The 25,519-nt window shown below is 37.9% G+C and overlaps 3 protein-coding genes across 4 annotated transcripts in view; 2 read left to right on the forward strand and 1 right to left on the reverse strand.

The window, feature by feature from the left end:
* bccip (BRCA2 and CDKN1A interacting protein) overlaps nt 1-23,396 on the reverse strand; it is a 242,133-nt gene extending 218,737 nt beyond the window's left edge. The window contains exons 1-7 of one of the 2 annotated variants that reach the window (XR_014201083.1): nt 23,232-23,396; nt 23,043-23,117; nt 22,812-22,892; nt 21,664-21,753; nt 21,344-21,531; nt 19,852-20,017; nt 19,512-19,760 (exon numbers count right to left, since the gene is read on the reverse strand). Coding sequence is in view for 1 of the 2 variants with exons in the window: in XM_082151978.1 (XP_082008104.1) it covers nt 19,590-19,760; nt 19,852-20,017; nt 21,344-21,531; nt 21,664-21,753; nt 22,812-22,892; nt 23,043-23,117; nt 23,232-23,363 (903 nt within the window). In the remaining variant the exon portion in view is untranslated. Of the gene's footprint in view, nt 1-18,757; nt 19,761-19,851; nt 20,018-21,343; nt 21,532-21,663; nt 21,754-22,811; nt 22,893-23,042; nt 23,118-23,231 lie in introns of those variants that run through there. The other variant, XM_082151978.1, reaches the window with a different exon arrangement.
* dhx32a (DEAH (Asp-Glu-Ala-His) box polypeptide 32a) lies at nt 651-18,683 on the forward strand (the record flags this gene model as incomplete). The annotated part of the gene is made up of 11 exons (XM_082151902.1): nt 651-1,131; nt 4,073-4,266; nt 5,283-5,655; nt 7,340-7,573; nt 7,715-7,808; nt 9,136-9,285; nt 14,808-14,999; nt 15,755-15,895; nt 15,969-16,159; nt 17,381-17,571; nt 18,509-18,683. Exons 1-11 carry the CDS (start codon nt 865-867, stop codon nt 18,681-18,683), a joined length of 2,202 nt encoding a protein of 733 aa, XP_082008028.1. The 5' UTR covers nt 651-864.
* Nucleotides 23,397-24,036: 640 nt separating the features above from the next.
* The window catches only part of wbp2 (WW domain binding protein 2), an 8,879-nt gene continuing 7,396 nt past the window's right edge, over nt 24,037-25,519 (forward strand). The window contains exons 1-2 of the mRNA XM_082151983.1: nt 24,037-24,197; nt 25,441-25,519. The exon at nt 25,441-25,519 is cut by the window's right edge and continues 30 nt beyond it. Coding sequence (XP_082008109.1) covers nt 24,139-24,197; nt 25,441-25,519 — 138 coding nt within the window. The 5' untranslated portion in view covers nt 24,037-24,138. The remainder of the gene's footprint in view (nt 24,198-25,440) is intronic.

The following is a 25,519-nucleotide window of genomic DNA, read 5'->3' on the forward strand; positions in this document are numbered from 1 at the left end:
CCCACTAGCTGTCAGTAACAGCGCTACGCGGGCATTTAAATGTAAAAATGTCATGATGAAGCGCTCATATACCCTTCAGGATTTTCCAAAAGACAGAGAAAGAAAGAAGAAAAACGCCAAAGACACAGCGGCAAGTAAACCATTATTATGTCCAAATGCAACTGTCTGACGTGTTTTCACATCTCTGCGAACATAAACCTTGACATCAGTGACCAAACACAACGGTATGTGAGCGTTGTTAGAGGGTGAAAAAGTTCAACTAATAGTCATACACAACTTTGTTCTGTTTGCAGAATTTAAGCATAACATACACACTAGACAACTTCTCGCCCCTTCACTGTTGTAGCTACAGCGTTCGAAAACTTCAAATGAACGAAAGACTCGGAAGGTAAAGTAATTATTTATGTTCCCTGTAAATTATTTTTTTCTGCAATATATGATTTCTTAATTCAGAATATGATCAAGATTGCGTAGGTGGATGTGTTCGGGGAATTTTGCCAGTTAAAAGTACAACATTTAAAGCCCCTTAAATGAACGAAATGACTCGAAAAAATACTCGTTCATTTTGATGATCGAGATCTCGTACTCTCATTCACCTGCGGTTATCTGTGATCACGCGCAGCTGCGATGTGAATTAACTGGATTAACTGGGAAGGTCACGCGCCCGCGGTCACGACAGCGCCACTGAGCGCGCGCACGAGAGCACACCATAGCGTTTCCAGACAGTGCTGTGAGATTTCCAACACGTAGCTATCCAACTATAGCGAGCTTTTAAGGGGTGTTTAGGACACATGCACGAGCACGGAGGTGTGGAGGATCTGATCGAGTGACTTTATAATAATCACATGTGTTCAGCTGGTCAGTATGGCTGGAAACAGTGAGATATCAGAAGGAGAACTCAAGAGAGAGGAAGAGGAGGAGGAGGAATCTGACTGTGATCTGTTCGAGTTTGGAGATGATCTGGAGCTCAATCAGTTTGATGGATTGCCATACTCCTCCAGATACTACAGACTCCTGCAGGAGAGGAAAACTCTGCCTGTTTGGAAGTACAGACATGAATTCATGACTCTGCTGGAAAAGAATCAGATTGTTATAGTCTCAGGAACAACCAAGACTGGCAAAAGCACACAGGTGAGCAATGCATGCTTATTTATCACACTTTTACTGTATTTACACATCACTTTGTGCTCTTTTTAATACTAAACTTTTTAATGAGTTCAACCTATGACGATTTGTTTACTATATTTTAGGGATGTAACGATTCAATACATATCACGATACGGTATTATTGCAATACTCTAAGACATATGATTAAAGGTTAACAAAAAATGTACTGTTTATAAAAAAAATGCTTAATTTGATATTACATTGTGGGTGTAAATGAATAGGCTTGGACTTGGTGCTGAAACCCAATGAATCCACAGGACAGTAGTGAGACCAGAATAAAAATAATGATGATTCTGAAGCTGAAAATACAGAATTATTTTAGATGAATATGCTTGCACTCTTTCACAGACTAGATATATTTAAAATAATGTAGTTTTTACTGGTAGCATAAGACATTTGGCATTACCAGGACCCACAAATATTCCCCCATTTCATTATTATACATTATATTTAGTAGTTTAATGTAGTACTGAGACTAAAACTCTGAAAACTTGCATTTTTTCCTCACACAATACAATGAAATATACACAATACATATTGTCACCGTCCACGATACATATTGTTGCATTTTTGTATTGCGATATATTGTGACACGATATATTGTTACACCCCTACTACTATATTTGGATGTTTGTTCTTGTCTAAAACGTGCCATTGATTTTACATTCGGCTGGACTGCAAACAAGTCGAGACACTTCATTGACATTTTAGCAATCTCAGGAAAGTGTGTAAATATAGCATCAGTTTTAACTTCAGCACATTAATAAGAAGCACTAAAAATAGTCTGGAGAAACATAAAGCCTTCACACTGCCGTGAGTTTGAGAGGTTGAACTTCTTGCTTTACTGTTCATTGACCAGCACCTCATCTTGACCATGAAAATCAATATGCTTTTGAACTGGACTGAGGTCTGTCACAGTTGTATATTGTCAGTAATAATAATTATTGCTTTATTATTGTCACTTTGTGAGAAAATTAAAGTCTGTCTGTTAATTGTTTTGACTGTTTTATGTCTAATCAATTGAGAAAATGGCCTATTCTACATATCTTGGAATAATAACTATGCATAATGAATGCAAATTACTGATGTGTTGTTGCAAAACTTGTATTGGACTCTAATGAGCTGTATTTAATTTCTTTTTAATTTTAATTCAGTAAATCCCTCTTCCAGTTCAAAATCCTGCGGGTTGCGGCTAATTTCGTTTAGATTCCAGACATTCTAGAAATTGAACATAATAATAATAATAATAATAGATGAACTAAACGCTGTTTCTCCATTGCTTGATATGAGTCTCAGACCTGCTGTTTGCATTTGGCCTTATCGTGATTCTTAAATCTGAGCAAATATACTTCACTTTGTTGTAAATGAGGTCATCAGTTGTGTATCATGAGGATGTTTGCTGTGGAGTGAGTCAGTCAGCTACAACCATTGTGTTTGAACAAACAGTGTTCATTCAGCGGAGGACAAAACTTTGCCTCTGCTTTCATTTTTATATCATTTGAGTGTTGTACATCTCAAAATAGTTTTTAGAAAATAAGAGATAGTGCTGTCAAATCAACTAATCGCTTCTAATATAAAAGTTTGTGTTTATATAATATATGCATATGTGTGTATGTATGGTGTTTGTGTGTGTGTGTGTATATATATATATATATATATGACAAATTATATATTTTAAAACATTTGTACCAGTTTTATGTGATTTACAGGAAAAATAAGTCTGCTAGATTTAAGAAGGCAACTCAGAAATTATAGATCAAAAAATTAGATAATTATTTACAAAAACTCAAAAGAAATGCAAATACTTGGTTTCTAAACACTTTAATTACTATGAACTTGTAAAAAAATGTTTAAGCATGTTAAGGAAATTAATTAATTTTAAGATAAATCACGGTCGCACCACATGACATTTTTTTAAGGCTACGGACAATTCATCTAGATGAAGAAACACTAAAATCACTTAAATATTTTTTTTTTAAATGAATTTAGGTGTACACAACATCCTTAATGTTTGAACAGTTGCAACAGGTTTTTTTTTATTTTTTTTTATTGGCCTGTCGAAAATCCTTATACGTCATTGACCCATATATATATATATATATATATATAAACTTTTATGTTAGATGCGATTAATTGATTTGACAGCACTAGAAATAATACATTAGTGCTAGGTTTAAAACAAGACAAAAATCTAACAATGGAACTGATCAAAATACATTTCTCTGAAAATATGAATATCTTATTATGAAGTCTTATCTTGTGCATTTTTTCTGTTTTAAGAATAGTTGAAACCAAGTAATACTGATTAAGAACAGATTTTTTTTTTTTAGATCAGCTAAAATTATCTAAAAAAAAATAAAAAAAATAAGAATAAAACAAAATAAATTGTGAGGAGATTTTTGTCAGACTAAACTTGTTCCTTCTTTTTTTTTTTTTGCCCTAATTTTGAGTCCTGAATCTTGTTTTTAAAAGTGTCTGCTAAAATGTCTTTTTTTTGTCCTTTTTGAATGATTGACATTTAAATGGAAGCCTCTGTTTCTAAATGGATATATATATATATATATATATTACAGTTGTCCAGTTTTATCATCTGAAAAATCTTTGATTTGTTGATTTTGCATGAATTCTGGCATTATGATTTTGATCATTATGAAGTAGAAATAGGAAGCCGTGCATCTGTTAAGTTGACCTGACCTGTCTTTAGCAGATGCGCAGACATCTCAAACCCGCAGCTGTTAAACACAGTCGAGGACAGATTTTAATGTCGACCGCCGGCAGAGAAAGACTGACACCAAAGCAGTGTGTGTGGCACATAGAGAGAGGAGAGCAACAGGCTCACAGTTATCATAATCGTTACCTGAAGGCTTCCACATGCACTATAACGTGTGTTCCCTGTGTCCTGTAGATCCCTCAGTGGTGTGCAGAGTTCTGTCTGTGTGCGCAGTACCAGAACGGTGTGGTGGTGTGCAGTCAGATCCAGAGACGACAGGCTGTAGATCTGGCCCTCCGTGTTGCAGACGAGATGGACATCAACATCGGCCACGAGATCGGATACAGCATCCCGCTGGAGACCTGCTGCTCCAACGACACGATTCTCAGGTCTGTGTGAAACTCAGGAAGAACCACACTGACATGCTCACTATTACCAAAGGTTTTCAGGTTGGTGATATTTGATGTTTTGTGGTTTGGTTTGCCCAGTATGAGAAGAATGTGCTCCTCAAATGCATGACACATACTTGAGGCCTCTTTGCGTTATTCTACGGGTCAGGTTCACAAGTTCAGGGAGGCATTTCTCTGGCTATGACTTCTCTATGGAGGACTACTGAATAATGTATAAATAAATGTATAATAAATAAACATTTAATTTACTGAGAATGAATTGATGTTTAACCTGTCAGAGGATAAAATGCATGGAAACAAATATTTTTATTTTATTTCAATGTGTCTAGTCATTTATTTTATTTTATTTTATTTTATTTTATTTTATTTTATTTTATTTTATTTTATTTTATTTTATTTTATTTAATTTTATTTTATTTTATTTTATTTTATTTTATTTTATTTTATTTTATTTTATTTTATTTTATTTTATTTTATTTTATTTTATTTTAGAAATGTGCCTAGATAAATGTCTTAACCTATTAATAACAAATAACAAAAGAAAAAGGCATATTTTATTTTAATTTATAAGCAATGTGTCTAATCAAATATGTCTTTTATTATGTATTTTACACACACACTCATATTATAAATATTATTAAAACACAAACCTTTATGTTAGATGTGATTTAATCATGATGAATTGATTTGACAGCACTACTAAAAACTGATTAATGAAAAACATTATTTAAAAATCCATATTTTATTTTATAAAAAAAATGGTCAAATATGTCTTATTTCATTTTATTATAGAAAATTAATTTTTTATTTTAAAGGACTTTGCCTTGTCAAATATGTCTCAAAACCTGTTTATAAAAGCACATAATAAGCACATCTTTTTTTTTTCTTGTATTATTACCATTAATGCTGATAAAACATTTTGTGTGTGTGTGTGTGCGCGTGCACCTATTTTGTAGCATAAAATGTCAAAACCAAATGTACGTTCTTGTCTGCAGGTACTGCACTGATGACATACTGCTGCGTGAGATGATGTCAGACCCGATGCTGGAGCATTATGGGGTGGTGGTGATAGACCAGGCCCACGAGAGGACCGTGAGCACTGATGTTCTCCTGGGTCTGCTCAGAGAGGTGCTTCTCCAGCGGCCCGAGCTGCGTGTGGTGGTCCTGTCCGCGCCGCCCGCCTCGGACACTCTCCTCACACACTACGGGAACGTCCCGCGCCTGCAGGTGGACTCCCCGTGCGCCGGGGAAGTGATCCACAGCAACAGCATCAGTTCTGAGAGCTTCTACTCGGCTCTGAGACTCGCTCTGGAGGTCCATCGGTCCAGAGAGCCTGGAGACGTAGCAGTGTTTTTAGCTTCTGAGCAGGTGAGGGGACGTGCGCTAGTGCATTACAACAGCTCATGTACTGCATGTTATGGGAGCAAAAATATAGAGTATTTGGGCAGTTAACCAGAGTTGTTGCAAATTCCACCCTAAGCCGGGATGATTCAGGAACTGGAGAGCTCATGTTCACACCAAGAGTGAATGTTTAGTCTTCTAAATATTCTTACTGACCAATTAGACAGGAGCATTTATGTATGGCAAGCCGTTTTAGCTTAAATTGTACCCAGCATTACTCGTCGTAATTGCATTTTTACTCGTAAGAATTCCAATTAGAGAGCTCTACAAATGAATTTTTACTAGTCATATATCTCCATTGACTTCCATTCATTTCTAATTACGGAGCTCTACAATTGAATTGTTACTAGTAAGAATGCAATTGCAGAGCTCTTTAATTCAATTACAGAGCTCTGCAATTATACATATCTTTAATTGGGTTTTTTTTACTAGTAAAAATTCAATTAGAGAGCGCTGTAATTAAAAATGAATGGAAGTCAGTGGAGATATATGACTAGTAATAATTGAATAAGAGAGATCTCTAATTGGAATTCTTACTAGTAAAAATGCAATTACGACGAGTAACGCTGGGTACAATATAAGCTAAAATGGCTTGCCATATTTATGTGCTGACTATCATACTTCCTTTTAAGTGTGGAGTCAAGTCTTTTCTGCTCACAAAGGCTGCATTTATTTGATCGAAAATGCAGTAATATTGTGAAATATGATTACAATTTAAAATATGGGTTTTCTATGTGAATATTTAATAAAGTGTAATTTATTCCTGTGATCAAAGCTTTGAATTTTCAGCATCATTACTCCAGTCTTCAGTGTCACATGATCCTTCAGAAATCATTCTAATATGATGATTTGATGCTCAAGAAACATTTCTGATTATTGTCATTGTATTATTAACAGTTGTGCTGTGAAATGCTTTTGTGTGAACCGTGAGCTTTGAGTAAAAAGTTTAAAAGAATATTTTCTTGCAATATAAATGTATTTACTTAATCAATTTAATGCATCCTTGTTCAATAAAAGTATCCATTTCTTTTTTCAAATGACAGTAGTGTAGGTTTCAAGTTCAAGTCTCTGTGATATTCTGGTCTGGCTTGAGTCCCTTCTTCAGTGTTATCATGTTTCACTCTTTTTTTTTTTTTCTTTCACTCTTATTGGCTTTTACGTCTTATAAGTCTGATCACTTAGAAAAATAATAGCACACCAATAAGGGAACAAGTTGCATACAGAAGATGGGTTAGAGACTGTTCAAATCCCTAATCATAACTTTTAGCTGTAGCTAACAGTGATGCAGCGCTAACACAATGTTCTGCATGAAGTCAATGGCATTGTTGTGTTCAGCAGAATCAGCAGCGTCTGAATGAATGAGTCCACTCAGCTCTTCCACTGTTACTGACTCTCTGCTCCGTAAAATCACATTAATGCCTCTCACAAATCTAAACTGTGTTTGCTCATATTTGGGGTTTGTGACTTGAACAAACTTGTGAGCCTGAGTATTCAACTTTGGCATACATTTGGCATTTAGATGGCATTTGTGCATCGGACGGACAGGAATGTTACCTCGAATCATGTTTCTTATTGAGTTAAAGTGTTACTTTTCTAACCTGTTGGACACATTTTGTGGGGTTGTTGATAATGGTGTGTGTGTGTGTTTCAGGAGGTTGTGTGTGCCTGTAATATTCTCACTAAAGAAGCGTCCAGAATGAGTGCATCTCTAGGAGAGCTGTTAGTGGTTCCTCTGTTCCCCGGACACACCGGAATATGTCCACCAATCACAGAAAGCCAACAGACGAGTAGGCGGGTCTTCATTTCCTGTAGCCAATCAGAGGATCTCTTCTGGCCGGTGGACACTATTAGTTTTGTCATTGATACTGGAGTAGAGAAGAGATTAGTGAGTGTGCTGAAAATCATGTTATTTTTTTCCCCCAAAAAATGAATTCACCTTTTACTTTTTATATTTGCACAAACAATATGAGTGAAAAGTCTTGTATAACAATAAATTCATATTTTCTGTGTGGCATTGTTTCTGTAGGTATATAACCCACGAGTGAGAGCCAGTTCAGAGGTCATCCGACCCATCAGTAGATGTCAAGCCGAAATCCGCAAACGACTGACTGGATCAACAGGTGCGTTAACTTTCAGCAGAATCTGTGCTCAAGCTACGGTTTCTTTAAGACTTAAAAATTGCGTTTAGTCATTTTTTAGGCCAAATTTTTTTTGTCTCATCCAGCAAACATCTCCTCACTATCCGCTAGCTGCCTGTCCCATGAACACACTGTAAAAAAACGCGATCTCTGTAGACAGCACAGGCTCCACAAACGGAAAGAAAAACAAACTGGCCCAGCCTGGACCACGAAACATAACAAACAGTGTTCCAGCCAATAACTGACAAGAATGATTTGGAGGTGGGGGTTTGTGGGGTTAGTGCGTGTGCACGTGAAGGGGGGGGGGGGGGGAGGCATGAAGAGGGAAGTTAGTTAGAGGAGAGATGTCCTAAACAACGACTAACGTTACAAATTTATATTCTTGAGAATTTTGTTATGGCCGACACACAACCAAAGAGACGACGTTCCGATGAACAAATAACAAAGAAGAGGGAAAAGGAGAAGGAACGCGAAGTCCCGAATTTACATCGGAAAAGCGTTCGAAAGGAGACGAGAACTCCGCCGGCAGAAGGGCTTCCAATCCGACATTCAGGTGGCTCTGTTTTTGCTGGACAGGGTAAATCCAGTTTGGTTTTTCTAAATGGTTCATGACTGTTTCAGGAAGTACGGAAGGGAGGGGGAGGGGACGGGATGGGATGAGGAGGAGGGAGGCTCGAGCTAGCCTCTGTTTTGTTTGACAATACTTTGAACGTCAACAAGAAGTGACGTCACCCAACATCGCTTAGAGCACCTTTAAGCAAAGCAACATTGTGCCAATCACAATTCTGTATGCAAATATTATAATATCATCACCGTCGGTTACTTCTTGAATGGCAAAGTTTAAATTTAAGTACAAGTCAATAGGAGATTTTTAAAAACCAAAAGTTTGAATGAGTTTTTGACATTATGAGCTTCATGCTGAATTAATTGTGAAGAAGAATAAAACAGAATTGTCATAAGTCTTAGTGCAACTAAATTTTACATTAATTTGTTTGTCTGTTCTGTAGAGAGTCATTAGCTTTGTTTCCATCCACCTATTTGTATGTGAATTTTGGGATATCACACATTAAAAAAAATGCTGGATAGAAATGTCAAGATGCGCATAAATTCTAAAAATGCACAAAAAACCTTATGTGCTCAATTGACGCGTTTCATTTCTTTATCCGATAAGAAGACATGCATATAAAGTTACATGGAAACACATTTACAGAATAAATCCCTCGATGTGGAACAAAAAAAATCATGTGGTTTTGCCTCAACAAGAGGATATTGTCAGTAGTGAATCGATGTTGAATCTGTTGGTTTGAAGGGAAGTGCTTCTGTTTGTATCCTGAGGGCATTCAGCTGCCCGCTGAGATCCCTCCTCGGATCCTGGATTCAAACATCACGTCCACAGCGCTCTTTCTGAAGAGGATGGAGGTGGCCGGCATCGGACACTGTGACTTCATTAGCAGACCTGGTGGGTGAGATTTCATTTCTTTTGGGCTAGTATTTCACAGTGGCATAAAAGAACTTTAGAGAGGATCCTCTTCAACATCTAACTTTACAGATGAGAGAAATGTCTCTAAACACCACTGACAGATCAGCTAAAAATGAGATTCTTTATAAACCCATACAGCAGGTTCAGTCTGCATAGTCTTTACTAAAAGTCTTATGGCGAAGTTCTTTTTCGTTCTTCGCTTTGGGGTAAAAAGAAGTTTGAAATATGTGAGCAGCGATAAACTGTTAGCGAACATCCGGACGCCGCACGTTAAGATGAATATGTAAATGTGTGCAGGTTTTCCTTTCAACAACAAAATAAACGCACAACAAAAATGCCAGTGGTGAGAAAAGAACAGTTAAGAAAGCATCTGATCATAGTGATGTGGATGTTTGCACCAGCTCTGCAATTCGACACTCCAGTCACGTCACGTGTATTTACATGACACTTTATATAATAGATTGCTTAAAAGCAGCAGCTTTACAGTATTAAACATCTCTTTCAATGAGAACTTAATTTTCTAGTATAAAGCAGCCCTCCAGTGTGTTCATGTTTTTACTTGTGGAAATGGACTGGAGAAGAAGGCAGAGCCTCAGAGCCACGCCCACCTATTACATCATCGCCACAGACCAATAGGTTCAAAGGTGGTTTTTAAAGAAAGTTCGTTTAGACAAGCGGTTTCGAACTCCCGAAATGAACACAAAACAAAATTAGTTTTGGCCTGATTTTGTTCGAAATGTCACACCAGTTCGTTCTTCGATTTCACTTTGAAGTAAATCGGGCCTTTATTGTAATGTAATCTATAACTGTTGCTCATATGTGAAGGTGTGCTCGTGCACAGACGGGTTTGCTGGTTGGTGTTCAGGCATGCGTGCATTTGCTGAACTGACAACTCTGTGTCTGCTGGGTTTAGACTCATTGTTTCTGGTCACTGTTTGGACTGCGGGAAGCTCAGAGGAGAAAGAGAGATATTCATTAGTGACATAAGCACAGCCAACAGACATAATATAAACAGGAAGAGAAAAGCTCAGTGATGGTGGAAACATGGACAACTGCCTGCTTAAAGGGATAGTTCGGCCAAAAATGATATTAAACCCATGATTTACTCACCCTCAAGCCGTTCGAGATGCATATGTCAATCATTTTTCAGACGAACACATTTTCAGTTATTTTAGAAAATGTCTTCAGTGGTTATAATGTCAAGTTATGGGGTCCACCTCCTTCAAGTCCCAAAAATGTGCATGCATCCTTCACAAAAGTAATCCATCCAGCTCCAGGGGGATAAACAAAGGCCTTCTGAGGGTAATCCGTGTGGTTTTGTCGTAAAAATATACATATTTAAAACTTTATAAATGAAAATAACTGGCTCCCGGCAACGGTCGACGCGCGTCATTACTTTTGTGAAGGATGCATGCACATTTTTGGGACTTGAAGGAGGTGGACCCCATAACTTGACATTATAACCACTGAAGACATTTTCTAAAATAACTGAAAATGTGTTCGTCTGAAAAATGATTGACATATGCATCTCGAACAGCTTGAGGGTGAGTAAATCATGGGTTTAATATCATTTTTGGCCGAACTATCCCTTTAATGGCCCACTAAAGTGCCTTGAAACGTGCAGCGTTATTGAAAGGGATGCTTCACCGATTAGCATTAAGCTTTGTATCAGTAGAAACCCGGGAGTATTTTGGAATGACCGTGCTTCTCTCCCTCATGTCCCCCTGAGACGAGAGATTTCTGTATTGTGTGTCTGGGAAAAAACCTCTGATGACACAAAAATCATCATTTAGCCTCATCTGAGGCTCTTTTGTCCAGAGGCGAGAGATTACAGCCAATAGGAGGAGCTCGTTCCGCATGTCTTCAACCCGCCCATAGGGGGATCTCACGATAAAACGCCGTCTTTTCAGTTTCGAGTCACTAGGAGCCTAGTTGTATCATTTCTTCCAATACGGTGTGGTGAACAAATGAGTCCTACTGAAGAGATGAGTCCGAGCTTAGGACCCAAGCAATCCGACTGGTTCAAAGCACGTTTTATGGGTAATCGCTTTAGTGCCTGGTTACAAATCATACAAAATCACTTTATTATAGAAGACGTTTGTACTACGTTAAAACGAGTCATTAATGTATTTTAACTTATGTTTCATATACTAGTTTTTAACCGAAGCTATAGATTGAATTAAACATTTCTCGTTGTTAGTGTTTTAAAAAAATATATAAATAAACAACATATTTGAGCTTCAAACAACTACATTCTCGACTGAGAAACTCTTAAAACTACATTTCGGGACACAATAACAGTAGTATTTTTAAATTTCGCTGTCTTTCTCCTCTGCTATTGACGCAACTTGAGATTTTAAATATTAGCTATAGAATATATACAATTTACATATACAATATACAATTTAATTTAATCTTACCTTGCATATAGCAGCGGGATTTAGCATTCTACATAAAGCTACCACATAATAACACTAAAACAGCTCACGTTAGCTACAAGTTGTCGTGAGAACAGATTTAGATCAGGCATACTAATGGGGTCCTAAGCTCAGACTCATCTCTTCAATAGGACTCATTTGTTCACCACAATGGCCCTCTGTAACCGGTAGGCGTGGGAGTGGCCTCGTAGGGCAGCGAAGCAAGTGCATTCTGGGAGTTGTAGTCTTTTCATCCACATGCGGTGAAATATCCCTTTAATGTTTCGACGCAATTTCCACTGAAACAGGAAGACAGGGCGGGACATCGAAAAGCTCCTCCCCTTGTTTAAAATAGCCAATAGCGTTTTGTTTACATGCAATTTCCTCCTAATCTCGAACCGTTTCTCCACCTAATCTCCTCCATATCGCTTTAAAATACAGCATTCAGTGCAAAATTCAAATGGGTCTGGTATATTTTTCTGGTCTGCGGGACTCGATCATATGATCCGCTCTGTGCTATCGTGTCTCTGGACCGAAGCTGTGACGCTTCACGTGACACTAATGTGAAACCATACTTTATTCTCCCTGATGGAAAGCATATTTACACTGTCTGAATTGTTCCCTATCCCCTATATAGTGCACTATGTGCCATTCACCACGTAGAAAATAGTAAAATGTGTGAATGAGTGACCGATTTCAGTTGCAGCTTCAGCGTCTATTTATGATGCATTTATGATTAAAAAACAAATTTACGCTTTTATGTTTGGGTCTATAGATAAGTGCAGAGTGAAGATTTTTCTCTATGGCTCTGGGTTAGTGTACAGAGTAGGCTAAGAGTAAGGGTAGCTGTAACTCAATCCAAGTAACTTAAGCAATTAACTAACACTTGTAACTTCTGTTACAGCTATTGAGACATCAATTAAGCATGGCTGATACAAATGAAGGTTTTCAAATAAAATATTTTTTATTAAACAATGACAGACAACAGAAATGTGTGCTTGTGTGAGTGTGTGTGAACAAGAAAAACAAAAACCAGGGGCAGGTGATCCATGAAACAGACAGGACTGGTGATGGCCATAACAATCCTAGAGGTCCAGCATTGTTCTCACAAGCCGCTTCACTCAAGACCACAAAACAAACGGTGGGATAAAGTGGGGCAAAGAAACCATAAAGAAAGGCATACAAATTAGATGGTCTGGCACAACTGGGTGCAAAACCCTTAAGCCTTGAATCACTGCCTGACATCAGGACAATTCAGAGGAGAATAAGGGAGGTTTTTGATATGCTGAGGCTAACGGAAGTGGTGTGAGCAAAACTGTAAAGAAAGCTGTATAAATTAGATTATGTGTTGGCACAACTAGTTACAAAACAATAAAAGGGGAGGTGGAGATGCAACTATAGTTCTATTGTGGCACTACAGGATGAATATGCTTCTGCCTGACATCAGGACCATTCAGAGGAGGATGCAGCATGTTAAACTGGAGCCAGGAGTGTTGGGGGAGGTGTTTGATAGGCAGAGGCTGAAGGCAGATGCAAACATGGGGTTTCAAATTATTAAAAGTATTTAACTTTATGAGAGGGAGCCTGAAAATATGAATATTATAAATATTACAACTGTTTAAAGAAACAGCCGGTGAACCAAGGGCAGCAAAAACAGGTTTTTCAACAAGAAAAATAAAAATGACGAGGCCACTTTGCCAGGGGGAGGTGAGTGATCCAGCGACCAGACTGCCAGGGGCCATAGAGGACCTAATGGAGCAACTCAGAATGGAAAAGGAGAGAAGTTGTTTACACAACAAAACAAAATAATACATGAAATAAAATAAAAATATTTCAGTTATGTCAGGAGAAAGATATTTATTTATCAAATATTTTAAGTTGTACAACTATTTACAAAAAATAACTCCATTTACTATTTACAGAACTCTAGGGCATCCCAGAGCCTAACCATTTTGAAAAAAGTCAGAGGGACATTACAAAGTTTCCTCACAGTAAATGAGTACCTGAGATGGGCTCTGATACAAATTAAGTACAGCCAACACGTCACATAATGAAAAGTTAGTATATCCCAAAAAATTTAATTAAATAAAAGTTGCTATAAAGGTGGTAGCGATTCATTACCGAACTCTTACTGTCACAGCTGACGAAGTCGCGCTAGCTAACTAGCTAGCAGGCAGTGCTTGAAAATTGGTTTAAACAACCAACATAAAATATAAATAATTACGCTGTGCATGTACAAATGAACCAGTATAAGCATCGCAAAGGTTCTCTGATACAATATAGACAGTTGACAATTCAAAAGAGGTCGATATTTCAGAAACGTATGTAACCTCTGGAACAACTCGACGCGCAGCATTCACCACTCAAACTCAGCCAACACGTCACATAATGAAAAGTTAGTATATCCCAAAAATTCTATTAAATAAAAGTTGCTATAAAGGTGGTAGCGATTCATTACCGAACTAATTAGATACTTCCTTTACAGCTGGCGAAGTCGCGCTAGCTAACTAGCAAGCAGGCAATGCTAGAAAATTGGTTGAAACAACCAAGATAAAATATATATAATTATGCTGTGCATATACAAATGAAGACCAGTATAAGCATCGCAAAGGTTCTCTGATACAATATAGACAGTTGACAATTCAAAAGAGGTCGATATTTCAGAAACTTACCTCTGGAACAACTCGACGCGCAGCAATGTAAGTGAATGGGGTCCAACGCCCAAATGACAGTGTTTGGAACTAATCCGATCTTCAAATCCCGGAAGAAGGCGGTTAAAAGCGCCGCCATTTTTTACAACGGAAGTGTATGGGAGTGTCGCAACTCTTTCTCTCTATGGCTCTGGTATCTTCTAATGCGAATTTTGGAACACACTAGCTTATAGATAACGGTAAGGCTAACATATTCATACTAAAAGCCAAAAAACTTCCATTTTGATTTCATGGGGACTTTAAATGAAGTGATTTATTTTTTAGAAATGCCAGAGACAACTGCCCACGCTTGTTTCATTAGTTAGCACATGTTTAATAAGTCACAGGAAGCACATTTGCATGATGTTCGTTGCTTTACACTTTTCCCTTCCAGATCCGGAGGGGCTCATGCAGGCGTTGGAGGAGCTCGATTATCTTGCTGCTTTGGACAATGATGGAAACCTGTCTGAGATGGGCATCATCATGTCAGAGCTTCCTCTGGATCCACAGATGGCCAAAGCTTTGCTGGCGTCCTGTGAGTTTGACTGCGCCAGTGAGATGCTAACGATCGCTGCAATGCTCACAGGTAATGTTTTAACGTATATCATTACACGGCTTTGTGGAATACTTGATTCTGATTGGTCAATCGCGCCATCCAGTGGTATGTTATTTCCAGATAACAACCGCTGAAAACAGATAACACACAGTCTCATCCGGGTTACTGAAGTCAGCAGTGCTATATACGGTTGCTAGGAAGGTTTTTTTTTTTTTTTTTTGGACGTTTTGCATTTGGTGAGCTAAGAAAATATTAAAACTCAGTCGAATCAATATTTTGTGTACAGTTATTTAATTATGCTATCCAGTATCGTGGACTCGCTCTCTGTTGTTTCATACAAACGCAGCTGCTGCCATTTTGTGACTATTGTTTTACACACTGTTGGATTATAAAATACAAACCGGTACGATTTTATTCAATATCTCTTATCTCCATAATAATTTATGTGCTGAAATGCTGTGTAATAAGTGATATGACTGTATAACATATCTCTTAAATGTCCGTCTAGTTTGAACTTGCCGCGCTGCAACTGCTCTCTCTTCATGGAGGCTTTGCATTTAAAGAACTAATAAAATATTTCAACTCAGATCAACATTTCGTGTCTAATTATTTACTTATGTGGCAAGTAGCCGTGTAATAAGCAGGATAATGTACATCTAGCTGGTTGTTATCGCAGAATAAACCCCCTTCAGGCTGATGCAAGACCCTGTCGGGGGTTTATTCTGAGAGAACAACCGGCTGGATGTACATTATCCCTTTCTTATGTAATAATCTGTTTCCATCAGCACCAAGCTGCTTCATTGAGCCTCCTGTTGGCATGGTAACAGAAGTCATGCGGTGTCATATGAAGTTCCAGCATCCCGAGGGCGACCACTTCACCCTGATCAACATTTACAACACCTTCAAACGCAGCCAGAAGGAACCATGTGAGCGACACGCTTTGACTCATGAATGCTCCGGTGGAAGAGCGAGCCCTTTTGACAGATTTGTGTGTGACAGATTTCAGCCAGGAGCAGTGGTGTGAGGAATACTTCCTGAGCTGTGCCTCGCTGCAGACGGCAGACGCCATCAGAGCCCAACTCACTGACATTCTGAAGAGGATCGAGCTTCCCATTTCTGAACCTGCCTTTGGCACCAAGACCAACGCACTCAATATCAAGAGGGCGCTGCTCGCTGGCTACTTCATGCAGGTCTGAATAGTTTTACGCCTTGTGTATGTTTGTATATTAATTCAAATACATACACTGAACAAAATTATAAACGCAACACTTTTGTTTTTGCCCCCATTTTTCATGAGCTGAACTCAAAGATCTAAGACTTTTTCTATGTACACAAAAGGCCTTCTCTCATATTCACAAATCGGTCTAAATCTGTGTTAGTGAGCACTTCTCCTTTGCCGAGATAATCCATCCACCTCACAGGTGTGGCATATCAAGATGCTGATTAGACAGCATGATTATTGCACAGGTGTGCCTTAGGCTTGCCACAATAAAAGGCCACTCTAAAATGTGCAGTTTTACTGTACTGGGGGGGGTCTGAAAACCAGTCAGTATCTGGTTTGACCACCATATGCCTCATGCAGTGCAACACATCTCCTTCGCATAGAGTTGATCAGGTTGTTGATTGTGGCCTGTGGATGTTGGTCCACTCCTATTCAATGGCTGTGTAGCCTGGTTAAAACCAGACCATTCTCAGTAGTAACTGAGTTATGGTCTGGCAAAGCTTCATTAATAACTCATTTCCAAAGGGGCGTCACCAACGGACGTCGCTCAAATGCCTCTGGGCGCAATTGGATAGACCTAAAACCAATCAGAGCGATCGTCATCGTGTAAAGCCCGCCTCAACGTTTCTGATTGGTGCCTCGATTTGGACGGATTATAAATCGGCTTGAATGGGCTCTTTGCCAGACTACTTGCAGAGCAAATCTAAATTTGCCAGAAGTTTGCCTGGGTTTTCCCAGGCTAATGGCTGTGCGAAGTTGCTGGATATACGCTGTCGTATACGCCGATCCAGAGCATCCCAACATGCTCAATGGGTGGCGTGTCTGGTGAGTACGCTGGCCATGCAAGAACTGGGATGTTTTCAGCTTCCAGGAATTGTGTACAGATCCTTGCAACATGGGGCCGTGCATTATCATGCTGCAACATGAGGTGATGGTCGTGGATGAATTCGGACTTCTCGGCAAAGGAGAAGTGCTCACTAACACAGATTTAGACAGATTTGTCTAAAATCTTTATATTTTATCTTTGTATTTTAAATTGTACAATTAGAACAAACAATTATAGCCCCTTTTTAATCAGAATATTTCTGTGTCTCGGGACTCAATGTAGTCTCATTTAAGTAGGTTTTGGGCTTGAATTTGAAGTGTCAGTCATTGATGTGTTTTATGAAGCGTCTCCTGTGTTCTTCAGATCGCCAGAGATGTGGACGGCTCGGGGAATTACTTCATGCTGCTGAATAAACACGTGGCTCAGGTTCACCGTCTGTCTGGTTACGGAGCAAAGGCTCATAAACTGGGTCTGCCGGAGTGGGTTCTGTTCCACGAGTACAACCTCTCCGACGACAACTGCATTCGGACCGTCACACAGATCTCGCCGCAGGCGTACGTATTCCTCCGATCAATGTACAGCTCTTTCTTTTAGTCCTTTCCTCCGACTCAAGCTTGCCTACTGCTACAAACATTATTATGCCACATCATCCAGAGTAATCGTGTTTTTTGATGTGTCATCATTAGTAATCTGGATTTACAATGGAGAGCTTTTCAGATTACACATCCCATGATATGCATGAGGATTAAACCAGATCAGCTTCAGCTCACCTGTGCTATTCTTGTACATTTATTCATTAAGCAGATGTAAACACAACCATTGTGAACGTCCTGGATACTATTATAAATGTTACAATTCTGGTGTCCAGAATGCAATACTAGCTTTTTAATGAATGATTTCAGCACAATGAACACTGACAAAAAAATTAATAAAAACAGAACACTTCATGCAACAGTAAACATTTTAATCTGTAGTATGGATGATCTACATGTTTAATTCAGCCTAATTATTAATTATTTCTTTACCTCTAATAAAATCAGTTTGCTGTGATAAGGTCTTTAACTCTTGGCTGTTGAATCATAAAAATGTTGATGAATATTGCCATAATATTGTTCAAAAGTCTGAGATCTGTAAGAGTTTTATGTTTTTGAAAGAAGTCTCTTTCTATTTGATCAATTATACCATAAAACCAAACCAGTAATATTATTATAATTTAAAATAGCTGTTTTCTATGTGAATATATTGTAAAATATAACTTATTCCTGTGATCAAAGCTGAATTTTCAGCATCATGTCACATGATCCCTCAGAAATCATTCTAATATGCTGCTCAAGAAACACTTCATATTCTGGTGGAAACAATTTTTTTTACCCAGGATACTTTTGATGAATAGAAAGTTCAAAAGAACAGCATTAATAATGTTATAAATGTCTAAATGTAATTGTCCCTGCAGAATAAAAAATGCAGTCTCGTTCCCTTCTGTGTTTTCAGGTTCACTCAAATGGCACCACAGTACTTCTTCTGTAACCTGCCCCCTAGTGAAAGTAAAGAGATCCTGCAGCTCATTCTGGACAGCGACAGGACGGGGCGCGTGAGAGCGAAGCCTCAACCAGCTGCGCCACAGACGGAAGAGGCCGAATCACATGACCGATGTGTCATACAGTGACCTCATCAGAACATGCTTGTGTAAATAGAGCTCAAATGTTTTGTATTGTTCCTTTTGAAAAAGACACTGAAGAATCATGTTTGGGTCATTTATTTTGTGGGTAATTTCAACTGATTATGTACAGAATTAATAAATGATTTCACTGGTTTGGGGTGATTTGTTATCAATCTGTTTTTAAACATTTTATTACAACCTTGAAAACTCGACCTGCGACATTTAAAGGGTTAGTTCACCCAAAAATGAAAATTCTGTCAGTAATTACTCACTTTGTTCCAACCCCGTAAGACCTTCGTTCATCTTCAGAACACAAATTAAGATATTTTTGATGAAATCTGAGAGCTCTCTCACTCCTTCATAGTAATCTATCCTCCATGTATAGATTATGTAATTGATATCTGCCATTCCAGAAAAGTTAGTAGTGACTACAGTGGCTCAACCTTAAGTTTAAAAATGGCCGACGCTGGTCATGTGTGTGATGCTGGCCAATAGTGAGCCTACGTTCTGACGTACAACCCAGAAGCGCTGTGCTGTTACACTACGTGAACTCACTCAGAGGCCCACACAGAAGAAAATGAAGAGTTGACTTATGGTTGAGCCATATCATATGGTTGAGCCACTGTAGTCACTTGGACTATTTTAATGATGTCTTTACTAACTTTTCTGGGATGGTAGATATCAATTACCTAGAAGCCTATGGAGGAGTGAGCCAGCTCTCAGATTTCATCAAAAATATCTTAATTTGTGTCCCGAAGATGAACGAAGGTCTTACGGGGTTGAAACAACATGAGGGCGAGTAATTACTGACAGAATTGTCATTTTTGGGTGAACTAACCCTTTACTCATCTCATCGAAACTCTTTTCTTCAACGACGTTTAAAAATAAACCACAAGAGGAGCAGAGTTCAGTTTAGACGGTCAGATATTCAGTCATTTTATCTATGATGGTTCCCATCCTGTCCATCGGGATCACCATCACGGTACGGAACGGTTTCAGCGGTACGTCGTCATACGACCACTTTCCAGTCGCACAGGAATCGGCCTCGTCCTGAACCGAGTAGCTGAACTTCAGCGTGGCTTGCTGTGAAGAAAACAAGAAGTGTTTAAGAGATGTTCAAAACTGAGTCATTCCCAATTAAACCAAACGTCAATTATGCTTTCATAATGACTACCTCGTAGAAGAACTCCTCCTCGTCGTTCACAAACCGGATCTCTTCTTTGGGTTGAGCTTGACCAGATATGCTCTTCTTGGCTGGTTTACAGGTTTTGCTGATCATCAGGTAGAACTGGCATTTACCGCTGGGTTTATTGGTCCTCTGTGCTTCGGCCATTTCCTTCCTGTAAAAACCAAACAACAGCATTTTCATCAACATGCGCTAAATAATTGCTTCTCCAAATCAGACACACCTCAAACTAGTTCTGTCAAGCAGATATTAAATGTTCTAGCAGAACTGAATCATTTCAGAAAACATTGTATAGAGAGAGCCTAAGTCTCGCCCCTCCGCTTCCGGCTCATGGGACCTTATTTCGGAAACATTATGTATGGTAGTCAATGGCGAGAGACAACTTATCTTTTTATTCCGTCTGAACTGTGCCCTGAATTACACATATGTTTGTCAATATAAAAGATAATTATGAAAGTCAAGAAAGTCGCAGTTTGTCATAAAACGGAAGAGTAACATTTAGTTTTATGTGAAAATCGCTCAATGAACTACATCTCTCGTCTCACACTGTGTACGTATGTGTGCGGTCTGGTACAAAACACTCAGGCATGGCGGCGTAACGTTACCATTATAACGTAAGACTATAGAAGAAATGACAGACGTTAGCTTCAGTAAAGTTAGCTTCATTCATTGAGAGAAAAGGTATGACGTCACATGTGCGCCTTTTGGGTTTGTAGTCTTTGTAATTACGTATTTTCACAGTCTTATACCTCAACAGTTTTACATCAAACTGCGACTTTCTTGACTTTAAAATGTATCTTTTAAATTGACAAACATCATATGTGTAATTCAGGGCACAATTCAAACGAGATCAGAATATTTGTTGTCTCTCGCCATCGACTTCCATACAATACGAAATAAGGTCCCATGGTGGTCAACCGGAAGGGGATGGACTTAGGCTCTCTATATCAGTGTGGTATATACACAGTTACATTTTTCCAGACGGATACAGGGATTCTGGGGATGTAATTTTGCATTGACCCACATAAGAGATACTATTACATAAGATCCTTAAAAAGCCACGTGATGGAATTAGTGCCGCCCGCAAACAGTCAATAACATCAAAACACCTTCAGCCTGACACAACATGAGAGCATCACCAGAGTGACGGAGATCTGTGCATCTGCTAGTTGGATGACAATGGAACAACTGGGGATGGTAATTGTTAAAGTGCCACCATTTTTGCAGCTACTACAACAGGTTCACATGCATCCAAGATCAAAAAACTCTAGGCACTTTAAAAAGTGTGATACCTACTTGTTGAGATTTTGATCAAATATAGTTTTTTTTGTTCAAATGTATTAATTTATAACAGTATTTCAATCATCTTTTTAACAATTTGAATGTTTTAACCCCATTTCATGCTGTATTTGTGACACGCAGCTGCATTATCTTCAGATCCACACACTCCCTCTGCTGGTTACATCTACTGAACACTTACTGGAGTTGTTTGTGCATCGGTAGGGCGATCTGTGGCGGGACGTTGACGAATCTCTCACTCAACAGCAGCCCGACTGAGGGGCCGTTACCCGACAGAAGCTGCTCAAACCTCTCCTGGACATCTAGGGAGCTGGAGTTCACACACTGCTCTATAATCATGTCCTTCAGCTTCTCCAGACACTCCACACCCTGTTCAACACACACACACAGCCATCAGAAAACCAACAGATTTTTGTACATTCCAGATCCCCAACATAAAGCATATTCATGAGATATTCATGTTAGCATTCATAAATATGAGTATTATTATCAGTCTCTCACCTGTCTCTCGGTGAGGTTCACCATGCTGATGAATCCAAACACCTCATCTTGGTCACCCTCGTCATCACTGTCCTCCAGTACCTCAGCTTGCTGGAGCAAAAACAGAGAAAATATGATCATTAAGGACACAACCAGATTAATCCTGATGTTCAATACATTTAATGAATATTATAAATATTATTATGGTTATTATAAATGTATTTTAAGGAAGAGACTTAAACGGACCCCCAAATGTGATCATCCTATATGATAATGAATGTAAATTAATGTAAAGAGTTATGAGAAAATGGTATGCGTGTCAGATCTTAAAGTGACAGAAGCCTAATAAACCTGCAGATGTCTGTCATTAATGATAATCAAAAAACAAAAGAAAAAGAGAAAATCACTCACTGCTCTTGACTTAATAACTTTGGCAGCTTTAATATGGATTAATCTATATTTCATTTATAATTTATGCAGTGAAGACTGTGCAGCGTTTGATAACTTTATTCACTTTCTGTATATATCCTACCTGGAAATCTTAAAGCACTGTTTACAAGGTTACATGGTTTCAAAAACAACGAGAATAATAACTTTTTGTGCATTTTGACAGAACAAGTACAAATCTGAAGCGGTCTGAATAGACCAAAAGAAAAAATAAATAAAACCCTTATATATTGAAGGCACAGGACATTTATTAATATGGGTTTATGTGAAGAAGTTTTGAGTTCACTTAAATTAAAAGTTGTTATAATATTTAATGCCTAATAATAAATGTTAAAATTGATAGCTTTAATGCTGAATGGCACTGACGTTAAACAAATATGTAAAATATAGGCTACGGTTTTTGTTTCTACATTAATTTGGAGATTAAATGTGAAATTATTACAATATAAATTTTTTTTTAAAACATTAATGTTAGGTGTGATTAATTACAGAAAAATGTGATTAGTTAATTTTTTTATCGATTGAAAGCACTATTAATTTAAGCATTTTATTTAAAACTTGTATTTTTTTATTATGAGCTTATTTTCATATTTTTCTCTAAATCTTTCCACGGTCCACCCTGATCACAATGAATGTAACGTTACATAACATTACTGTAAATCTGATAATTAAATATACAGTTATGGACGGTAAAATGATATTAATATTTAAATGAGTCTCACCCTGATAACACTGCCAATGTGATTCTGCTGAATGATGATGTCAGTGAGATCAGAGGTGTTCACGTGAGACTTCAGGAACAGCTGGAAAAACAAAAACATACATACATACATATATGTATATAAATATAGATATAAATAATGTATGTTGTGTGTGTATGTCATTTTAATCTCTGTTGAAGTGCAAACTTCTGTATATTTAGTGATATATAAACACTGACGTCCGTAACGTACCTGTTGCAGAAGGGTTTTAATGCCATGAAAGTCGTTGTCAGTTATCGCGTGTGCTTCAAAGTCCACGACGACCTCCTAAACACAAAATACATATATTGCTCATTAAACAGCGTGTTAAAACGCAAAACCAGCCTGGCCTGCACATCACGATATTTTTTGGTTGCAATAACAATTAAAATAGCAACTTACCTCGTTTATTTCTTCTTCTGAATCTCCACTTCCCTCGTCCCCAGAGTCTTCCAGGCCCTCGTCCGAGCTTTCATTGCTGTCTTGGGTGTTTTGACCCGTTTCAATAGCTCGCCGCTTCGCAGATGAAGCCATGCTGCTCCAATATAGCACGCAGGAAACAGACACGAGTTCACGCACAGCGACGTTTTGTGTGATCCACATGTTAGGAGACTGATGAGTCTTATCGGCCATCTTGGCTCACGGTAGACGTATGGGCAACATGCACAATACCCCCCTGCACAAGATCCACAATGGCGTCTGTTTCAGATCACTGTGTTGGGAAGCAGAAGATACCATAATTTTACAGAGGGGTGCTGCGTGAGAATCATTAATTATTTATTAAGAAAGCAATGACGCTGAATCAAGTTTTAAATAATAATGTTTGGCCTATATAGACATATTAATATTGCCCCGATATTTTACGTGGTTATTTAAGTTTTACCCCAGCATTGAGTTTGGGTCATTTTACAAATTAAACCTTAGTGATGTATCTCTTATAATTAAAATTAATGTTTTTTTTTTTTTTTTTTCAAACAGGATCTGATATTTGACGAGTCTATCTATCTATCTATCTATCTATCTATCTATCTATCTATCTATCTATCTATCTATCTATCTATCTATCTATCTATCTATCTATCTATCTATCTATCTATCTATCTATCTATCTATCTATCTATCTATCTATCTATCTATGATTAGATTAGATTTAAACAAACTGTTTATTTGAGAAGGTTCGGGAAACGTCTCAAACTAGAGCCGACGATGACGTCACCGGGGGGCGTGACCTATGGCGGAAGTGCAGGTGGATCATTGAGCTCCGCTCGTAGAATGTAGAACGTCAATTTTACGCTAACAGAAATCAAACATGGCCCTCAACAACAATCATTCTGAATCTGGAGGAGTTATCATCAACAACAGCGAAAGGTATTGTCGCGGATTCAGACTCAGTGATTGTTATTGCGTTATTATTTTTTCTGGTACTGTTCTATTTCACGGATTTGTCCAAAATGACCCATTGAATTGATTATTCTATGTTATGTGTTCTTGTATGCATACTAATATGACTAGTACAGTCTACACAGTGTCATGTGTTGGATAACATCGCGTGAACCGTTAGATCACACCCATTCTATTCAATTTGCAATGTAATCAGATTGTCTGTCGTTTATGTTCTTATTATATGCAATATTATGTTTAAACAATAGAAATGCAATCCATATTCAGTCAGATAAGTTGCTATCTATATAAAACATGGATCTTGCGCAGCTTTCAAAATCGTACTATGGCGAAAACTGAGCTATGAATATTAATTGAGTCAAGCCCCCTCTTGTCTCTCAGCCAATCACAGCCAGGCTCACGAGTCGAATTCTACGTTACGTAATTAATATTAATGAGCAAAGCCCTCGCCATAGTAGGATTAGTATTTCTGTTGTGAACAAGTGCTGTTTGTAGTCGCGGTAGTTCAACTATAATCTTCTTAACCTTCTTCTAAAAGAAATGACATGCTCTTACACTGTTTCACAATAGCTTGATCTTATTACACAACTGGTAAAGACTGAGATTATAGCTAACTCTAGGAATGACATCATATCTCTAACATTTCAAAAAGAATATACAAGTTACCCAAATATATTTGACTCTTAATCTTAAACTGTATTTCCTAAATTACTTCCACAATATTAATCAGTTATATTATTATTATTACTTTTATTATTTATAATAAAAAGTATATATGTATTTTTATATAATGTATATATTGTTATTTATAACTATTTTAACACTAGAGACAAATGTCCTTTGTTTTATGCTGGTATTGAAAACTATAAACAAAAGTCAAGGACAAGCAATTTGAATTAAAAACCTTAAATCATATTTTAGCAGAACCCTGAAGGTGGTTAAAAAATAACTTGGTGTAGGATTGATTAAATTTCACTCGGAACATTTCACAAATAATTACAAAGAAACGTGAAACACTTTGAATTAAGCGTGAAATAGTAAAGACTGAAACAGTGTTTTATTGTAAAATGTACTCAATCTACTTATTTTACTTACAACTTTGTAAGTTTACAACTTTTTTTTTACAGTGTATTAGCGATGGCAAAGCTGGCTTTGATCATGTTGGCACAGAAAGTGCTGACTGTATTAAACCGAATGTGTTTTCCTACAGTGTCTTGATGTCATATGAGAATGTGGAGCTGGTGTTCAGTGACGCGGAACGCTTGCCAGAACCCTTCAGAAAAAGCAAG

The sequence above is a fragment of the Leuciscus leuciscus genome (assembly GCF_965113295.1).
Source record: "Leuciscus leuciscus genome assembly, chromosome: 21".
NCBI classification, from domain to species: Eukaryota; Metazoa; Chordata; class Actinopteri; order Cypriniformes; family Leuciscidae; genus Leuciscus; species Leuciscus leuciscus.